General features: G+C 36.3%; 1 protein-coding gene across 1 annotated transcript; it reads left to right on the top strand.

The window, feature by feature from the left end:
• LOC110679216 (flocculation protein FLO11-like) lies at positions 1 to 17,250 on the top strand. Its single transcript, XM_021853357.1, has 2 exons — positions 1 to 69; positions 15,306 to 17,250. The coding sequence occupies exon 2, from the start codon at positions 15,307 to 15,309 to the stop codon at positions 17,188 to 17,190; it is 1,884 nt and encodes a 627-aa protein (XP_021709049.1). The 5' UTR covers positions 1 to 69; position 15,306; the 3' UTR covers positions 17,191 to 17,250.
• Positions 17,251 to 18,257: the final 1,007 nt, after the last annotated feature.

The following is an 18,257-nucleotide window of genomic DNA, read 5'->3' on the forward strand; positions in this document are numbered from 1 at the left end:
TCTGTTCGAGTTAAAAACGCACCCTACCTTTGGGTCAATCGAGGCGTTGTGCCCATCCGCTGGCATCAAGTAAGTTCTGCGACAACTATATCGTTAGATCGTGCCTGCGAGACTAAGCATCGAAGTGGTTGACAGTGAAATTGTTCGCATAGCTGCTACCCAAAATCGGATTGAGCGATTATGTCAACAGCGTTTAAATAGGAATGCCGGAACAAATCAGTGCAAATCAAGAGCTTAACGTAGCTGGACCTTTAAACGCTGATAAAGTTCAAGTTCGATGGTGTAAACCGCGAGAGTGTTAGTTGAAAAAAAAAACAAAGAACATTTTTAACGGCCAGATTGTGGTGTTGCATTCAACAACAACGATTTGAAATTTAGTTTTATATGGAATAATTTTGATATAAAAGCTTGAATTTGATAATAAATCTTCGAGCTGTTTAGTGGAATACCTATAAGAAGATGAAAATAAAACCAATTTACCATTTAAGGTGCAGATGAATCGAACCTAAATCTCAAATTTTCAAGAGCACAAATCTAGAGAACCAAACATCCGTTTAAGCTGAAAACTTAATCGATTGGTCACCACCACCTAGGGACCAATCGATTAAGTTTTCAGCTTAAACGGATGTTTGGTTCTCCAGATTTGTGCTTTTGAAAATTTGAGATTTGGCTTCGATACATCTTCACCTTAATTCCACTAGAGTTTGTATCCTTTGACAGATACGCGTATTTTGACCTAAACTGTAAGGTCGTGTACGAGACTTGACTTTGTTTTATGAGTGATTCGACACGGGTGAAAATGTGTTCCTGAAACTACGGAAAATATTCATAAAATAATGAATACCAATATTCATGGCACTCTCTTCTAAATAAAATAGGACCATGAATATGGATATTCATGATTCCATGAATAGATTTTTTCCGTGTATATTAAATATGATATCCTTAAAATACGAGGTATTGTGAAATAAAGAAAATCTCATAATTTCATAGGTACAACTTTTTAAAAAAAATCATGCTCTGCAGAACTGAGTATTGCATCTCTAAATGTTGAAAAAATATTTGAAATTTGGTAATTCTTCATTAATTTATAAATGATCCATTATCACCCTACCGAGAGGGTGATGTTTGGGACAAAAACACTGGAATTGATCCGCATTATGAATAACGCAGAAGAATCGTCATCTATTGAAGTTTGATACTTCTTACCAATAACAATTAATATGATGAATATTATTATATGAAGATTTTAAAACAGTATTAATCATTCTAAGAGTAATGTTCTGTGATAAAATGGGCAATTTAAAAGGTTGTTTCACAGATGATTTCATCGATTTCAAAAAAACTACAGTGGTCGAACTATATTGGATCATTTCGTTTTGAAATTGAGGAGAAACAGAGGGACTAATAATCTTGACTAGGTGACCCGTAATAGTGTAAACAGTGTACTTGTCCTGGAGATCTAATTTTGTATTGGTAGCTTTTAACTTTTGAAAAAAAACAACGTAATATTCTACATATATATCATATTCACCATATTTGCACTGATATTTCCGAGTGAACCTGTTCAAATTACTAGTTTCACTTACATATCGGAATGTCTAGAATCAAAGAAAAATTTTTTAGCCCTTGCATCTTTTTTTTCAATTTTGAAGCTCTATAGACGACAGTTCATTATTAAATGCTCTTAGGTTCCAATCAACACGTGTACACAGGCCCGGATTTGGGGGGGGGGGGGGGGGGTGCCGAGGGGGCAAATGCCCCGGGCCCCCCGATTGAGGGGGCCCCCGAGAATTGAAAAAAAGTGAAAGATGAATTATTCTTTACATTAATGATCTTTAATTTAAAATGCATCGGAGATATCGTTTTATGGTTAGCATTAAATTTCATACGATTTTCATCTGTATTTTTCAGTTGTAATGAAAATCTTTCTATTCGGCAATAAATACCATCCAGGTTAGCGTTAGCGTAGATACGGTATACTTCGTACATTGAATACTAGCAACATTAATGTTTTGTTTGATAATCTCATCGAGACTGCTTTCAGAAACAAGGCTGGGAAAAAAATCTTGATCCAATGAAAACTTTCAAAAACTTTGAAAATCTTTTCGGATTAATATAAAGCAAGTAACAGCCTTTTGGATTAAATTACAGTGCTCTATGTTCTGGAATGATCCTGTAAAATCGAAGATACTCGGTAATTCACACATTTTCTTGATTTTACTGTCAGAGTACTGAAACTACCAACTTATCAAACACATCGAAATTCTACCAGAAATTTGATGTTTCCATATTTTACTGTCACTCTTTTCCAATTGTGTCTGTTTTTTTTTTAATTTTGCGTTATTATTTTCATGGTTTTGTTTAAATATTGCAATTTTTACATACAGTTTAAAATTGACCTATGTTTTGACTGAAATCTACAGAATTTAAATACAAGTATATTTGAAACGATCCCTAAATTACTAGCCCCAGTGGATAAAATATCAAGGTTATTTTACTATGGTCTTTGCAAAATTTCTGCTCGAGAGCTATTTGCAGAAACTATAGCACCATCTGCAGGTTGTCTAAGCGAGCATAGTTTTTCCAAACTGTTGTCAATATCTCTAACAGTAATTATAAAGTAAGGAATAAATATATCTCTAATATCTCTGACAGTAATTATAAAGTAAGGAGCTTGTGTAGCTAGTTCTGGAAGTTGTTATTACACCGTGAGTGATGCTCATGAGTTTTCCTGAAAGCAATTGCTCCTTGTACTCAAAGACTAGTTTAATTTCTGATTGAAACAAAGCTTGATAATTGTTTGTTGTTTTAGCGTTACGCAAAACAAATTGAGTATTTCAAAGATTATAGTTTAATCGAGTCACGATATGATCTTTTTTTTCTAACAATAAAGGTAGGGAATCAGAAATTACCTCACGATATAATACCAAAGCTAACCGTTTCGCTTATTTCTTCAATAACAAATTACATTCAAGTTCATTAAATTAAATTGGAAAAATATTAGTTCATTTTTATTATTGTTATCCAAATCTCGATAATCATATTGTCTTGATTGGGAAAGGAATATTTTTAATTTGATTGAGAATGATTCAGTTGAAATTCAATCTTAACATCTATTGTGTAAGACTTTTCAATTAATTGATACATATGATTTATTTTACGTAACATTCACGAAGTGATGTTGTTATAGTATAATTCGTTTAGTATTACAATTTTTTTTTAAATTTTTTCGAATATTTCATTTCTATATTACTTAGCATTTTCCACTCATTTTGTACCAAGGGCCCCCCTCAAGAGTTCAGACCCGGGCCCACCGAAGCCCAAATCCGGCACTGCGTGTAGAATACGATATGAATCATATTTTACCGACGATTTGCCTAAGTAAGTAATAGTTACTTTTCATCAGAGAGCATTCAGAAATATGGTGCTTGCCCACACAACAAATAGCTGAACAATATTCAATAAAATGTCCGCATATCCTTTTTGAATTTTGGGAAAAAATTATTAACTGATATTCAGCTAGTGTTTTTGTGTCTAATTTATACTAAGCGTGTAATCCCACATGTTGTTTCTGGAAGAATTCGAATACTGTATTTACTCATTTCAAGAAACAATTTGTAACGCGTAAAAACCGGGATTCATTTGCAGAAAGGTTTTTGAACAATCGTGCTACTTTTTGCCGAATGGCATTCTCCCTAATGCCATACCCCAAATGCGATTTTCCCAAATAACCGATTTCCCCGAGTGCATTTGAAAATGGTGTGATAATAGCATTATGTGACAAGGTGACCAACTAGAAAAAAACGATAAGCAAACGAAAGAGGGACATATTTCTCGACAAAATATGACTGACAAATATTGTGAAATTTTTTGAGGAGGGTGAACCTAGAATCGCCATTCAAATTACCCTTCTTATTTTGATATACAATGATCACCTTGAAACGTTAAAATTCTTCTTCTTTCTGGCGTTACGTCCTTACTGGGACAGAGCCTGCTTCTCAGTTTAGTGCTCTTATGAGCACTTCCACAGTTATTAACTGAGAGCTTACTATGCCGATGACCATTTTTGCATGCGTATATCGTGTGGCAGGTACGAAGATACTCTATGCCCTGGGAAGTCGAGAAAATTTCCAACCCGAAAAGATCCTCGACCGTTGGGATTCGCACTCACGACCCTCAGCTTGGTCTTGCTAAATAGCTATGATATGATGATTTAAGCCCCACTACCGACAGCTTCATTTTTTACAGCAATAAAAATATTCAAACCTTGAAAACTTTTTTATTTATCGATATTTTTGCACCATTTTTTCAAAAGTTCTCAAAAAACTCTTCTAGTTTAAGAATCTATGTCGATATCTGTCATTGGTAATCTGATTACCAAACAGGGACATGGTGAAAATAACAAAAAAGAGATTCAAAAATGTTCGTTACTGCAACATTACACCTAATTATTGTATCAGCTGCCTCTTTGTTACCCATATTTCACATTAAAAGGCAATTTTGTAATCAGAAATATTTTAATAAATATTTCCCATTTGAGTTTTCGCCTGAAATGCGCTAGAAATGCGCACAGTCATCAACCATCATCTTCGCAAAAACTGATGACAATGATTGAAAAGGTAAGCTTCAATCCCAGGTCTCTTGTCATATGACCAGCTTCGTAAAATGGCTTATAGTGGAGATAAAATAAACGATTATAACGATAACGATTTGTTTGGTACCGTAATCCGCTGTAACAAAGATCATTTTTTGGATATTTCACACATGATACAAGTTTTATATTTTTAAAATAAGTAGGTACTGGTATCAACCTCTCGTGACTATATACTTAATTTTGATTTTCAAAAGATTAAGCGTGTTCAGTTGAATGTTTTAGGCAATTTTTTGATTCAGCTGATATGGGGAAACATTGATCATCCATGTAAACAACGTTCGGTAATATAGAAAATGTGGTTAAATACTTAAATCATGGCCCCTGAAGCCAAATATATAGACCAAAATCTTACAAGTCAATTACTTTTAAAATTAAAAACACCATAAATCGTAGTATATGCCTAAAGGAAGACAAGTTCCTAAAGAAATTCTATATTCTTAATAGTAATTAGTTAATGGTGCTTAATTGAAAATAACTAATATTTGACAATGGAATCGTTTTCGGCGATGCCATAAATAGTAACAACCGCACTTTCCTTGATCTTATTGTTTGCAAAACTCATGTGAGACATGAATTTTCAGTAGTGTCAGTAATAATGATAGAAGTCATTGCTTCAAAAAAGTTGACGAAGTTACGCATGAACTAAACGCAATTTTCGAAAAAACCTTAATTTTTTTTCTAGCTCATGAATAAGAGAAAGATAAGCACCATTCATGATTTGAACATTTTTCATCAATAAATGTTAATTTAAACTTTATACGAGATAGTTATTCCGATCAATGTTACTCAAATGATCAATGTTACCCCGGATTGCGGTATCAACCTTTTTGAAATTTGAACGCAAGCATAAAACTCATTGCGTGTCAAACTTCAGTTTAATTTAAGTCAGAACTAGTTCAAGTAAAATGTGAATTCATTTAAAAATTTGAGTAAAATCCGAAATAGCTTCGAAATTGGGCACATCCAACTCTCCCCCACTTGATTTTGAAGAGGCCATCGTGTATGGGAAGTAATAAGATGAAGAGCACATGTTTTTTCAATTTTGGAACTTTTTGTTATTTTGACAAAATAAATAGACACGGACACCGTCTTCAGCCATTTAGCTGCAAAGACTGCAATTTAACACTAGACAACGGACAAGCATGCTCCAGTGGCACAGCCATGGAACATTCCCGACGAAAAGTTTCAATGGCTGAAGCGGGAATCGAACCCGCACCCCATGACACGATGCGATTAAATGCCTGACGACACTAACCGCACCGCCACGAAGCCCACGAATACATTCCAAAAAGTCATTTAACTTATATAAGTATAGTAAAATATCAATACATTGAAGCTTTGCATGAAAACATCGGATTTTATGCGAAACTGAAACAGACAGCTCGAGACTCGGAACATCAAGTTGAAGAAGTATCCACTTACAGAAGCTTGAAAATACAGTCTTACAGTACACTAGAGCACTTCAAAACAACAAACTAATATAAAATTCAAACGAAATATCTGAAAGGAAAATTTGATGTGTACACTGAAATAAATTTTATTGTACTACATGGTAAAATTAAGAACTGCACCAACGATTTTCTACCGACTACATCAATCTGTTAACTCTACCAAAACATAGTGAACATCACTACACAACAAAATATATTTAGTTAATTTAACCATAGTTGCAGTATTTATGACTAGAAACATTCTTGATTTAACAAGATTGGCATTATACTTTTGACCACACTATGTTGTCCGGTGGATGTCACGGATTGAAATACAATGCTTTGTGGTGGATGCTACTATGGATATGGTCACAATTACTGCACTGCTCATTAATTTTTCCCAGATTATTGTAAACTTAACAGATTTTTGTAGTCGGTTGAAGATCGTTGGTGCAGTTCTTAATTCTACCATGAATTCGGTAAATTATACAACAAAATTTGCTCTCGTGTAAGATCCAAGCCTTAAAGTGAGTAGAAAAACGGTATACACGATCTTTACAGTAGCGCTAGTATTGAGAAATGCTTGATGGTACGAATCAGAACAGGGTCCGAATTGGACCAGGTTCCCCTACCAAAAACTTTTTCGGGGAAATGGGCTATTCGGGAAACGGAGTATGCCGGGGAACTGTCTGGGGGGAAAATTAGCACAACCTATTTAAACACTAGAATCAAAATGATCTTTATATATACTCCTTTATTGTAATACCTAATAAAAATGTTAACATAGCTAACGTCTGTTATGACATTCGTACATTATGATTATCGTTCAATTTGGCAAATCATTGTTATGGCAATCGTATATGTATATGGTAATTATCAGTATGGCCCACTTTATCATGCCTAAAAGCCATTTTACGAAGCTGTTCAAATGACAGGAGGCCTAATGGGAATAAAGTTTACCTTTTCAATTATCGTCATCAATTTTCGTGATGATGATGGTTGATGAATGTGCGCATTTCTACATCTACTTAACCAAAATTAAAATTCTAGTCAACAAGCGTTTTATATTTTTGTCCAATAGTTGAATTACATATTCAAATTTAGTTTAGTGGGTTTCGCAGCCTTGCGGTTAGTGTCACAAGGTATTTAGCCGCATCGTGCTAAGAAGTGTGGGTTCGATTCCCGCTTCAGGCCGGAAAACTTTTCGTGAGGAATGTTTTTTGACTGTTCGACTAGATGTTGCATACTAGTCTGTTGTCTACCCGAGCAGAAGAAAATAACTACTGAATACCAAATTGAGGTATTCCATACCAGATAATTTACAATACTTACAACCTGAATGAGGTATGAATGAGCCCCGCATAAGAGGTAAAATACATCAAATAATACCTTCTGCATATTCTACAAATACCAAGCTGGACAAATAACTGGATCAGGTATTGTAATGCCTAAATAATACTTGATGGATTTACATAAAAAAGTAAATTTTTTCAATAATAGTTCAATAGCTATTGAATACCAAAATGAAGTATTTTTAATTGTTTTAAACATTTTTTTCAATTACCATTACAATACCAATATAAGGTATTGACAACTGAACAACTCCCCTTCGGGAGTGGGGTGCTCATTGGAAAACTCTTTGAATGAACTTTTTGTTATTTTGACAAAATAAATAGACACGGACACCGTCTTCAGCCATTTAGCTGCAAAGACTGCAATTTAACACTAGACAACGGACAAGCATGCTCCAGTGGCACAGCCATGGAACATTCCCGACGAAAAGTTTCAATGGCTGAAGCGGGAATCGAACCCGCACCCCATGACACGATGCGATTAAATGCCTGACGACACTAACCGCACCGCCACGAAGCCCACGAATACATTCCAAAAAGTCATTTAACTTATATAAGTATAGTAAAATATCAATACATTGAAGCTTTGCATGAAAACATCGGATTTTATGCGAAACTGAAACAGACAGCTCGAGACTCGGAACATCAAGTTGAAGAAGTATCCACTTACAGAAGCTTGAAAATACAGTCTTACAGTACACTAGAGCACTTCAAAACAACAAACTAATATAAAATTCAAACGAAATATCTGAAAGGAAAATTTGATGTGTACACTGAAATAAATTTTATTGTACTACATGGTAAAATTAAGAACTGCACCAACGATTTTCTACCGACTACATCAATCTGTTAACTCTACCAAAACATAGTGAACATCACTACACAACAAAATATATTTAGTTAATTTAACCATAGTTGCAGTATTTATGACTAGAAACATTCTTGATTTAACAAGATTGGCATTATACTTTTGACCACACTATGTTGTCCGGTGGATGTCACGGATTGAAATACAATGCTTTGTGGTGGATGCTACTATGGATATGGTCACAATTACTGCACTGCTCATTAATTTTTCCCAGATTATTGTAAACTTAACAGATTTTTGTAGTCGGTTGAAGATCGTTGGTGCAGTTCTTAATTCTACCATGAATTCGGTAAATTATACAACAAAATTTGCTCTCGTGTAAGATCCAAGCCTTAAAGTGAGTAGAAAAACGGTATACACGATCTTTACAGTAGCGCTAGTATTGAGAAATGCTTGATGGTACGAATCAGAACAGGGTCCGAATTGGACCAGGTTCCCCTACCAAAAACTTTTTCGGGGAAATGGGCTATTCGGGAAACGGAGTATGCCGGGGAACTGTCTGGGGGGAAAATTAGCACAACCTATTTAAACACTAGAATCAAAATGATCTTTATATATACTCCTTTATTGTAATACCTAATAAAAATGTTAACATAGCTAACGTCTGTTATGACATTCGTACATTATGATTATCGTTCAATTTGGCAAATCATTGTTATGGCAATCGTATATGTATATGGTAATTATCAGTATGGCCCACTTTATCATGCCTAAAAGCCATTTTACGAAGCTGTTCAAATGACAGGAGGCCTAATGGGAATAAAGTTTACCTTTTCAATTATCGTCATCAATTTTCGTGATGATGATGGTTGATGAATGTGCGCATTTCTACATCTACTTAACCAAAATTAAAATTCTAGTCAACAAGCGTTTTATATTTTTGTCCAATAGTTGAATTACATATTCAAATTTAGTTTAGTGGGTTTCGCAGCCTTGCGGTTAGTGTCACAAGGTATTTAGCCGCATCGTGCTAAGAAGTGTGGGTTCGATTCCCGCTTCAGGCCGGAAAACTTTTCGTGAGGAATGTTTTTTGACTGTTCGACTAGATGTTGCATACTAGTCTGTTGTCTACCCGAGCAGAAGAAAATAACTACTGAATACCAAATTGAGGTATTCCATACCAGATAATTTACAATACTTACAACCTGAATGAGGTATGAATGAGCCCCGCATAAGAGGTAAAATACATCAAATAATACCTTCTGCATATTCTACAAATACCAAGCTGGACAAATAACTGGATCAGGTATTGTAATGCCTAAATAATACTTGATGGATTTACATAAAAAAGTAAATTTTTTCAATAATAGTTCAATAGCTATTGAATACCAAAATGAAGTATTTTTAATTGTTTTAAACATTTTTTTCAATTACCATTACAATACCAATATAAGGTATTGACAACTGAACAACTCCCCTTCGGGAGTGGGGTGCTCATTGGAAAACTCTTTGAATGAACTTTTTGTTATTTTGACAAAATAAATAGACACGGACACCGTCTTCAGCCATTTAGCTGCAAAGACTGCAATTTAACACTAGACAACGGACAAGCATGCTCCAGTGGCACAGCCATGGAACATTCCCGACGAAAAGTTTCAATGGCTGAAGCGGGAATCGAACCCGCACCCCATGACACGATGCGATTAAATGCCTGACGACACTAACCGCACCGCCACGAAGCCCACGAATACATTCCAAAAAGTCATTTAACTTATATAAGTATAGTAAAATATCAATACATTGAAGCTTTGCATGAAAACATCGGATTTTATGCGAAACTGAAACAGACAGCTCGAGACTCGGAACATCAAGTTGAAGAAGTATCCACTTACAGAAGCTTGAAAATACAGTCTTACAGTACACTAGAGCACTTCAAAACAACAAACTAATATAAAATTCAAACGAAATATCTGAAAGGAAAATTTGATGTGTACACTGAAATAAATTTTATTGTACTACATGGTAAAATTAAGAACTGCACCAACGATTTTCTACCGACTACATCAATCTGTTAACTCTACCAAAACATAGTGAACATCACTACACAACAAAATATATTTAGTTAATTTAACCATAGTTGCAGTATTTATGACTAGAAACATTCTTGATTTAACAAGATTGGCATTATACTTTTGACCACACTATGTTGTCCGGTGGATGTCACGGATTGAAATACAATGCTTTGTGGTGGATGCTACTATGGATATGGTCACAATTACTGCACTGCTCATTAATTTTTCCCAGATTATTGTAAACTTAACAGATTTTTGTAGTCGGTTGAAGATCGTTGGTGCAGTTCTTAATTCTACCATGAATTCGGTAAATTATACAACAAAATTTGCTCTCGTGTAAGATCCAAGCCTTAAAGTGAGTAGAAAAACGGTATACACGATCTTTACAGTAGCGCTAGTATTGAGAAATGCTTGATGGTACGAATCAGAACAGGGTCCGAATTGGACCAGGTTCCCCTACCAAAAACTTTTTCGGGGAAATGGGCTATTCGGGAAACGGAGTATGCCGGGGAACTGTCTGGGGGGAAAATTAGCACAACCTATTTAAACACTAGAATCAAAATGATCTTTATATATACTCCTTTATTGTAATACCTAATAAAAATGTTAACATAGCTAACGTCTGTTATGACATTCGTACATTATGATTATCGTTCAATTTGGCAAATCATTGTTATGGCAATCGTATATGTATATGGTAATTATCAGTATGGCCCACTTTATCATGCCTAAAAGCCATTTTACGAAGCTGTTCAAATGACAGGAGGCCTAATGGGAATAAAGTTTACCTTTTCAATTATCGTCATCAATTTTCGTGATGATGATGGTTGATGAATGTGCGCATTTCTACATCTACTTAACCAAAATTAAAATTCTAGTCAACAAGCGTTTTATATTTTTGTCCAATAGTTGAATTACATATTCAAATTTAGTTTAGTGGGTTTCGCAGCCTTGCGGTTAGTGTCACAAGGTATTTAGCCGCATCGTGCTAAGAAGTGTGGGTTCGATTCCCGCTTCAGGCCGGAAAACTTTTCGTGAGGAATGTTTTTTGACTGTTCGACTAGATGTTGCATACTAGTCTGTTGTCTACCCGAGCAGAAGAAAATAACTACTGAATACCAAATTGAGGTATTCCATACCAGATAATTTACAATACTTACAACCTGAATGAGGTATGAATGAGCCCCGCATAAGAGGTAAAATACATCAAATAATACCTTCTGCATATTCTACAAATACCAAGCTGGACAAATAACTGGATCAGGTATTGTAATGCCTAAATAATACTTGATGGATTTACATAAAAAAGTAAATTTTTTCAATAATAGTTCAATAGCTATTGAATACCAAAATGAAGTATTTTTAATTGTTTTAAACATTTTTTTCAATTACCATTACAATACCAATATAAGGTATTGACAACTGAACAACTCCCCTTCGGGAGTGGGGTGCTCATTGGAAAACTCTTTGAATGAACTTTTTGTTATTTTGACAAAATAAATAGACACGGACACCGTCTTCAGCCATTTAGCTGCAAAGACTGCAATTTAACACTAGACAACGGACAAGCATGCTCCAGTGGCACAGCCATGGAACATTCCCGACGAAAAGTTTCAATGGCTGAAGCGGGAATCGAACCCGCACCCCATGACACGATGCGATTAAATGCCTGACGACACTAACCGCACCGCCACGAAGCCCACGAATACATTCCAAAAAGTCATTTAACTTATATAAGTATAGTAAAATATCAATACATTGAAGCTTTGCATGAAAACATCGGATTTTATGCGAAACTGAAACAGACAGCTCGAGACTCGGAACATCAAGTTGAAGAAGTATCCACTTACAGAAGCTTGAAAATACAGTCTTACAGTACACTAGAGCACTTCAAAACAACAAACTAATATAAAATTCAAACGAAATATCTGAAAGGAAAATTTGATGTGTACACTGAAATAAATTTTATTGTACTACATGGTAAAATTAAGAACTGCACCAACGATTTTCTACCGACTACATCAATCTGTTAACTCTACCAAAACATAGTGAACATCACTACACAACAAAATATATTTAGTTAATTTAACCATAGTTGCAGTATTTATGACTAGAAACATTCTTGATTTAACAAGATTGGCATTATACTTTTGACCACACTATGTTGTCCGGTGGATGTCACGGATTGAAATACAATGCTTTGTGGTGGATGCTACTATGGATATGGTCACAATTACTGCACTGCTCATTAATTTTTCCCAGATTATTGTAAACTTAACAGATTTTTGTAGTCGGTTGAAGATCGTTGGTGCAGTTCTTAATTCTACCATGAATTCGGTAAATTATACAACAAAATTTGCTCTCGTGTAAGATCCAAGCCTTAAAGTGAGTAGAAAAACGGTATACACGATCTTTACAGTAGCGCTAGTATTGAGAAATGCTTGATGGTACGAATCAGAACAGGGTCCGAATTGGACCAGGTTCCCCTACCAAAAACTTTTTCGGGGAAATGGGCTATTCGGGAAACGGAGTATGCCGGGGAACTGTCTGGGGGGAAAATTAGCACAACCTATTTAAACACTAGAATCAAAATGATCTTTATATATACTCCTTTATTGTAATACCTAATAAAAATGTTAACATAGCTAACGTCTGTTATGACATTCGTACATTATGATTATCGTTCAATTTGGCAAATCATTGTTATGGCAATCGTATATGTATATGGTAATTATCAGTATGGCCCACTTTATCATGCCTAAAAGCCATTTTACGAAGCTGTTCAAATGACAGGAGGCCTAATGGGAATAAAGTTTACCTTTTCAATTATCGTCATCAATTTTCGTGATGATGATGGTTGATGAATGTGCGCATTTCTACATCTACTTAACCAAAATTAAAATTCTAGTCAACAAGCGTTTTATATTTTTGTCCAATAGTTGAATTACATATTCAAATTTAGTTTAGTGGGTTTCGCAGCCTTGCGGTTAGTGTCACAAGGTATTTAGCCGCATCGTGCTAAGAAGTGTGGGTTCGATTCCCGCTTCAGGCCGGAAAACTTTTCGTGAGGAATGTTTTTTGACTGTTCGACTAGATGTTGCATACTAGTCTGTTGTCTACCCGAGCAGAAGAAAATAACTACTGAATACCAAATTGAGGTATTCCATACCAGATAATTTACAATACTTACAACCTGAATGAGGTATGAATGAGCCCCGCATAAGAGGTAAAATACATCAAATAATACCTTCTGCATATTCTACAAATACCAAGCTGGACAAATAACTGGATCAGGTATTGTAATGCCTAAATAATACTTGATGGATTTACATAAAAAAGTAAATTTTTTCAATAATAGTTCAATAGCTATTGAATACCAAAATGAAGTATTTTTAATTGTTTTAAACATTTTTTTCAATTACCATTACAATACCAATATAAGGTATTGACAACTGAACAACTCCCCTTCGGGAGTGGGGTGCTCATTGGAAAACTCTTTGAATGAAGAAAAATAATTACAAAAAAAATCTATATAAATTTTCAAAATTGAAAAGTAGTAAGTTTAGCAACACTACTGTATCCAACAGTAGTGTTTTTTCTAAACTCCTTAAACGTTTTCGATCTAAAATCCTGAAGGTTTGTTTTTATACATAAATTATAGGCATATCTAATAGCTTTAACGTTATATTGTCGACACGGTGAAAAGTTAGAAATGAATTGACGCTTATATTGAGCTGTTCGGTAATCCAATCCGCATGGTTATTAAATTAATTAACTCATTACGCGTGGTAAAGATGGACAAATTATGGGTGAAATTTTGAAAAAAGTCCACGTGCTCGGCTGGGATTCGAACCCAGGACTCGTTACAAGTTGGTTACAAGTTTAGAATTCAAATCCCTACAGACCACGCGGACCTCTTTCAGTTTCAACACTAAATACATCGCACTCGCTCTTTCCGCGTGTGTAGTAACATGAGATGGATGGATATGGGTTATGAAAGGGGTCCGCGTGGTCTGTAGGGATTTGAATTCTAAACTTGTAACCAACTCAGGTATTGTGTCACCAAGTGGCTCGGTAGTTTAGTTGGTATAGCTCTCGTCTAGCATACAAGAGTCCTGGGTTCAAATCCCAGCCGAGCACGTGGATTTTTTTCATAATTTCACCCATAATTTGTCCATCTTTACCACGCGTAATGAGTTAATTAATTTAAGTTAGAAATGGTTCCTCGCCGAAGTTGGATTTTTCTCCGAATCTATGCGACATACCTATCTTCGAAAGTAATGCATTCGATTCGCATCTGGATGCGCTCAAATGCGCCCTACTTCCGGATTTCGCAAAAAAAAAACAGCTTCGGTGAATTGCATTTTCTATCATTGATTGAATTTACAATAAATTAAAGAATATAAGCAAAATCATGAGCTTTTGTCGAAGTTTCTATCAAAGAAGGAGGGGTGGTCTGATTAGCATAAAAATTTGGCATTTTACAAATTTGGTTGAAATCGTTAATGGTCGATTACATGTGCTGTGGACACTAGGGTCGTACATAAACCACATGGTCATAGACCGTGTTCATTTGCCAGACTCCTTCTCTTCCATAAATTTTATGGGGGAGAAGGAGCCTGGCAAATGAACACGGTCTATACTGCCCATATTTGCATGCGTCCATTTATTACGTAACGCTAAATTTGGAAATTTTCGATCCCCTCCCCCCACCCCTCCGTAACGCTTTTTGTGTAAAACATTTCAAATTTTTGTATGAGCCGTAACGCTTGAACCTTATTCCCACACTCCTTCTAGAGCGTTATGTAATTTGTGGATGCCGCCTTAAGTGAATAGGAGCAGTATACAAGTTTAAAAAAATCTATATGCACAGATGACCAAGCGGGGGGAGGAGGGTCTGGAATCCATGAAAAAAATACGACATGGTTAATGGATGGCCCCATGTTATAAACATACCTAAAACATTTTTATCTTTTTTTATTTCAGCATGCTCCCGCAAATTCTAGTTCTGTACCTATGCTTTAGGTCCAGTAATTCAGCCTACGTTTCCGTTCAACCGCAATATGCGCATACAGCTGGAGTGAACTACGTCGGTGGTCACACTCAATACCATTCCGGTTATTTGACAAACGCAGCAAGATATCCGAATCAAGTGCAAGCTGTCCAACTGATTGGAAACCCATCGTACCAAACGTACCCTTCTTACTATCCGTACAATCTACCATCTCCTGCGGTATCATATGCACCGCATCCGTTTCAAACCTACGGTCATGCTGGACCAGTAGTGTACGGCGGTGTTCAACGACCGTCCGTTGTAGCTTATGCTCCACAACCTGTCTACCCAGTCGTAACTCCTCATCAGGTTCCTGCGGTTCATCCAGTTCATATTCCGGCGGCACCCGTCGTTCCTGTTCACGTGCCTATAGCACCTGTAAAGCCAGTTACCACAGTAACGAAAGTAGCCTCAGTTACACCCGTTACAACCACCGTTACCAAAACTGTTACTAGAGAAGAAGAAACATTTTCTTCTAGCACAGAGAATCCTCTTCCGGTAATAAAATCACGCAGATACAAAGTCAGAAGGCCAGCAATCCAGAACCAGTTCTATGACATCGAAGAAAGGGTTATCATTCGGCCTGTTGGAAGTGCTCTTGTCGAACTGGAACAACCAGCATCTAGAACAGAAACAAAAGTCACTTCACACACTATTCAGACACAAACAAATAGAGGTAACAGCGGACCAGGACGAGCAATTATTACTGGAACGACAACCGTGACTCAAAAGCCGCAAATAATACATACTGTTTATCAGCAGACTCCAGTCCAACACACTCCAGTAGTTGCTCCACATCCTGTGATTATTCATGCCAGCAATGCAGGCCATGTTGTTCCTCAACCTGCCTTCCATCATGTGCAGCCGCCTGTACCTGTATATGTTAATCATGTCCAACCAGTTTATGTTCCAGTAACACCAATTCCAGTTAGTACTACTGTCACAACATTCAAACCAGTTCATCATGTAACTACACCAATTGTAACGACACCTGCGCCAACTACAGATTCTTCTTCATCCACAAGCTTCGACTACGATGACTCCGTGGTAGTTGAACCACGTGGAAGCGGTTCGACGTATCATGTGGTGTCCACCACCGAGGCACCATTGGATCACTCGACCTTAGATGCTACCGCAAAATACAGAATTTGCGACGAAGTTTCGTCTGACGATCAGCCAAAACGGGGTGATATTGCAATCACATATGCCTCCACTGAGGCAACGCATCAGAGCCTTTCCGATGCGAATCGTTCAACTGAATCGGAATCAACAGCAAATCCAAACTTATCCGTATCAGCAACATATAAAAACGTTCAGGTTAGCTCTCGCATCGATGTCGAAGAACAAAATCAATCACAATCGACAGTAAGGGAGAGACAGCAATCTCAAACTCGCAGTGGAAAGATTAATGAAATCACGGCAACTTCCCCAAGAGTCATTATTGCTAATAGCCTCTCTGCAGACCAAGCACGTTCCAACCAAGATCAATTCATTCGACTACTGTCAGAAAGAGATTCTATCTCGGAAGTAGCTTATGGACCAAATACTGACACCTCAAGCAGTTTAATCAACACCTATGTCCGGAGTCGCGTTTTATCGGCAACACCTGCCCCACATGACGCAAAAGGATCTAGCAGAACCGTCAATATCCGAAGAATAATTGTATCCCGACCGATCGAAACTGAACAAGAGGTCGAAGTAAGAGAGCACACATATCCTGCGCATTCCACCACACATCAAGTCACATCCAGCAGTGATCAGGTTCCCGTCTACACGACGATCAAACCACCAGCATTTGCCAACGATGATGCCAAATAAGACATTTCTAAACTGCATTTACTCGCCATAAACAGAAATAAACGTCCATTGTTACCGACACCCATCTACAGTTTCACTTTTACCGAATCCATTTAGAAATTCAAATTTCAATGCGCCAGAACGCACGACCTGCCGAAATGTTCAAGTGTTGCGATCAATTCAATTCAATTTGTCGTTTTATCGTAAAGTCACGCGCGCTGGAAGTCCACGCATAAATTAATTTTTGATGGTGATGTGCACCAACGCCAAATAAATCCCCGTCCTAGACCTTTCGGTTTCAATAGTTGTATGTTTAGATACACTTGATGACTAATATGCGGCTATTGTGATGTAACTTCCTGTTCATGAAGTTGATCTAGGATTACTTCGAGCCCCTTTATGTGTCATTGATATTACATCCTGAGCTCAACGTAACTTTTGTACCCCAAATATCATAGCATTTTATATGGCTTCTTAAATTGCTTCTTAAAATAACTAATTTTTCACTACTCCACAATAGTCGGAAATAAATAAAGTTCGGTCAACACTTATTTAATCGCTCTAATCGAAGAACTATCTAATCAGAATATGTTATTTGGTATTTTTATTGTTTCAGAAGAGATTCCTCACAGATGACGTAACTTTTTTTTTAAAGCGTTTTCATTAGATTTGCAATTCAATTTGGTTCATTGTACATATTTTGTTTGTATTTGATCAAGTTTGATCAGAATGTGTATGAAGATTGGATAAATATATTTAAAATGAACTTAGTATGAAAAATATCTTCAAAATATGTGTAAACTATTGAACTATTCAAAAAGTTCTAACTTCAAAATCAGCAAATTTCTGCAAAAAAAAAACGTTTTTTGTAAGATCTAAGGATGCACTATTCGAATTGGTGGCGATGTTGGTTTTCATGTTAAAAATCATTAAAATGACATTAGTGTAATTTTGAATAGCACTTACGGCCGCACGGGACGTCATCATAATCACCGTATCCATTTCAAGAAGAAATCCCAAGAACCACTCCATATATCGATGCGAAAATGTATCACTATGATTCTATATATGTAGTGCACAACCCGATA

The sequence above is a fragment of the Aedes aegypti genome, chromosome 3 (assembly GCF_002204515.2).
Source record: "Aedes aegypti strain LVP_AGWG chromosome 3, AaegL5.0 Primary Assembly, whole genome shotgun sequence".
Classification (NCBI taxonomy): domain Eukaryota; kingdom Metazoa; phylum Arthropoda; class Insecta; order Diptera; family Culicidae; genus Aedes; species Aedes aegypti.